The following is a 3823-nucleotide window of genomic DNA, read 5'->3' as shown; positions in this document are numbered from 1 at the left end:
CGAAACAAAATTTGTAGATGAGGAATATTGAAAGGTTACATTCTAAGAGTCTGATTTTTATAAATATTATTTTCTCTTCTCAATCCCCATTGTTTGTTTAAAGAAATGTTTATTAACAATAATAGATGAAATTATTTAACTGACTTATATTATTTTAATAATTTTTTAGAAGGGTAGTGTGTTGCTCACCTTTGACATAAAGGTGGTTCTTCCATTAATATTATGTATTACTATTGTAGAAAAAAATGGTGAGAAGAAAGGATAAATTTTGGGAATATACGAATGATTTAGAAGGATGTTTCATTTGCAAATTTTGTAATAAGGATTATCCCAGGGGAGTGGTAAGAGTAAAGTCTCATTTGTCTCAACAACCAGGGCGAGGTATTGCATATTGTCCTTGTGTACCAAATGACGTTCAAGCTACAGCTCTTTTGGCTATTGGAGAGAGTGACGATTTTAACAACAAAAAAAAAAGACAACATCATTTTCATCACAATCTGTGGAACAAGATTCGACATCGGGTTTACATCAAACAATAGTACCAACAATGTGTCACAAGAAAGATAAAGAATTTGTAGATAGGGCACTTACTCAAGCATTCTTTATGAATAATATTTCATTTAATATTATTAAAGATGCATCATTTATTGGATTCTACAGAGCTCTTTTAAATTATGGTGTTAGTTATTCAGTGCCATTATATTCAACTTTACGTATAAAATTAGTGCACAATGCCAATGTAGAAGTTGAGCAATATGTTTCAAAAATTAAAGATTATTGGGTTCGAATGGGATCAGGGTGCACACTTATGTCTGATGGCTGGACTGATTTGAAAGGACGATCTTTTATAAACATGATTGCATACTCTCCAAAATGGGCTATCTTTTTAAAATCATTTGAAGAGTCAAGTGAGAAAAAGACGGGTGTGTATCTTAGAGACTTATTTTGTAATATCATAGAAGAGATTGGAGCGAAGAATGTTGTACAAATTATCACGGATAATGTATCTAACTATGAAAGTGCTAGTCAAATAGTTATGGAATTGTATCCACATATTTATAAAACACGATATGCTGCACATGGAGTACAATTATTTCTTAAAGATATATATAAGGAAGTTGATTGGGTACAAAGGGTTTTTGATGATGCAAAAGAAAGAGTGGATTACATGTACAAATATACTACAGTCTTGGCATTGATGAGAAAGATGACAAATGAAAAAGAGTTAAAAAGGCCTTGTAAGACTAGATTTGCATATCATTTTCTAATGTTTCAATCGATTTTAGAAGTTGAAGATGAGTTGTGCCAAATGATTGCATCACCTGAGTGGAGAAGTATGAAATATTCTACTTCTGAGATGGCAAAGAAAATAACAAATACAATTCAAGGAACTACATTTTGGAGCGATAGAAGTGAAGTGATTTCACCATTAGAGCCTATAATTAGAGTACTTCGTTTGGTTGATGGTGAAGGATCAACTACGGGGTATTTGTATGAAACGATGGAAAGAGCAAAGGAGTCATTAAAGCATCGATGTGATAATAATCAATCAAGAAACATAAAACTGTGGGAATTATTTAATTCAAGAAGAGATACAAATATTACTCATAATGTTCATGCGGTTGCTGCATTTCTGAATCCGTTGTTAATGTCAAGTGAAAAAATTAGATATGATAGTCCGGAAGTTAGAAAAGGGTTACTTTTTATTGTTGAGAAAATGTTTGACACAAATGATAAGCGTAGGGCATTTGGTACACAAATAACAGAGTACAATACTCAAAGTTCAAATATTTTTACTACTCTAGCAAGAGATCAGATGGAAATAATTCACTCTCGTAAGTATTGCATTTATTTTCAAGTTATTTATTAATTACAAATAGAAAATAATGTGTTTTTCATTTTTTTTTAGCTTACATATAGGTATATGGTGGTCACAAAATGGTGGACCAATTCCTATAGTTCAAAAGATTGTAATTCGTATCTTAAATCAACCAGGTAGTTCTTCATCATGTGAGCGAAATTGGAGTGCATTTGAAGCTGCACAAACGAAGAGGAGAAATAGATTGACATCTTCTATGCTCGAAGATTTGATTTACATAAGGATGAATTCAAAGATGAAGACTAATTGTGGTGATTTTGAAAAATGTGATACAAAAATAATTAATCTTGAACAACTTGGGGAGCTTCCAGAATACGTTGATGATGGTCGTGAAGAGCTTGAAAAAGAAGACGAAATTACACCTAGTCGTAAAGATATTCTTTTTGACGAGCTATTTAGTCCATCTATTTCGCATTAATAACTTTTTAGAAACAACTAAAAATTTCTTTTTGAATTTAATTAGGTCATGTGACATGATGATTTTGACATTAATTAGTATATTATGTTTTATACTTTTCATTTACATTGATTATTAGATGAATTAAAATTAAATCTTTAATTGCGAATATATATTTTATTGGATGAATGTGATTGTGAATTGTTTACTTTAGATATTTTTAATTTAAGTATTAATAATTTGATTAGTAGATTATAATTATCAGGTCATATCATATGTTATATATATTCGAATTTTTGAAAGTTTTAAAAATTGTTGGATCTGAATCATTCTCGAATGATTTTCATATCGTATTTTTACCGTACTGCGTTTTTTTCGTCGAATTTTCGAACGAACCGGTGTATTGCTATTCCGAATAGTATCCGATTTATTTTCGTACCGTTTCTTTCCCGTCCACCGAATTGCTAACTATGGTCGAGACTAGTAAAATCTAGGTTTGGGGGTGTGATCAGAGCATAAAAAGTCGTTTCTAAGGCACTATTTGCAAAGGTTTTAAGGTTTTATCATATATTAATATCTTAAATAGACATAATTCATTAATAGTATTTTATTATTGTTTTCGAATAAATTATGATTTTTAGCCTAATTTTGATTATGTATTTGTGATAAGTCAAAGTCACAAGATCCAAAAGGATGAATCAAGATAATCGAAGAAGTACATAGCACTCAAGGTCCCAAGACATGACTACAAACCAAAATCCATAGCCATTGGACCCACAAAACCCACAGCCCAAGGAATCCCTTGGGCGACGCAATGAAGCTAGTAGAAAATGCTTTGAGATTTGTACAATGTAATAACAGCTTAATTTGTAACCTAATAGGAGTCATTAGGTCTAGTATTTGTTTTTCTAATTTTGATGGTTTAAGCTTAGATATATTCAAGTTAAACTATTTTTTGTTAGGGATATTATATATAATATTTTGATTTCATCTTATTAAATCTAATCACAAATGTCAGACTTAGTATTTGGATTTAACGAATTTAATCTTCCGATCCAACAACATTAGATTGTTGATTGGATTGAGATAATAAAAAGACAAATAAACTAATGAGATGGGTTGTTTTAGGTCGATTCGACTGATCTAATCCTTTACATTAAGATTTTATTTCCTATTTATTTTTGCTAATTTAATTTTAATTTTAATTACTTTTCATTAGTTACTTTGAACTGTGATCGTTTTAAGTCAAAAACTATAGATCAATGTTATCACTGTGGATCGATCCCTCATTGCCAAGGCTTAGTGTTTTGTTCTTTATTTTTATTGATAATCTACGATGAACAATTATACAAAAACTTGAACTCCATGAGATCGAATTGTTTCTACAATCAATTGATCAAATCAATCAACTAAGCAGAAGTACTTAAATTAACTAATTCAAATAAGTAACAACTAGCTCAAATTTGATTTGAACAAAAATTCTAACCCATTTCTTATTACTAAAAACGATATAACTATTTTTACAAATTCTCACTTACCTATAAACC

The 3823-nt window shown here is 30.2% G+C and overlaps 1 protein-coding gene across 1 annotated transcript; it reads left to right on the top strand.

The window, feature by feature from the left end:
* The first annotated feature begins 547 nt into the window (after positions 1 to 547).
* On the top strand, positions 548 to 2297 carry LOC147396157 (uncharacterized). Its single transcript, XM_086450062.1, has 2 exons — positions 548 to 1835; positions 1921 to 2297. The coding sequence occupies exons 1-2, from the start codon at positions 548 to 550 to the stop codon at positions 2295 to 2297; spliced, it is 1665 nt and encodes a 554-aa protein (XP_086306188.1).
* Positions 2298 to 3823: the final 1526 nt, after the last annotated feature.

This window comes from Akebia trifoliata, chromosome 8, assembly GCF_017979445.1.
Source record: "Akebia trifoliata isolate Shusen 1 chromosome 8, ASM1797944v1, whole genome shotgun sequence".
In the NCBI taxonomy this organism is placed as follows: domain Eukaryota; kingdom Viridiplantae; phylum Streptophyta; class Magnoliopsida; order Ranunculales; family Lardizabalaceae; genus Akebia; species Akebia trifoliata.
The sequence above is the reverse complement of the archived record's forward strand: the minus strand, read 5'-3'. Positions and strand labels throughout refer to the sequence as shown.

Excerpts from the sequence above, each read along its gene's own strand:
- LOC147396157 (XM_086450062.1), top strand. The coding sequence starts at position 548 with ATGTGTCACAAGAAAGATAAAGAATTTGTAGATAGGGCACTTACTCAA. Across the intron at positions 1,836-1,920 it reads GATGGAAATAATTCACTCTC|GTATATGGTGGTCACAAAAT; the intron begins GTAAGTATTGCA and ends GCTTACATATAG.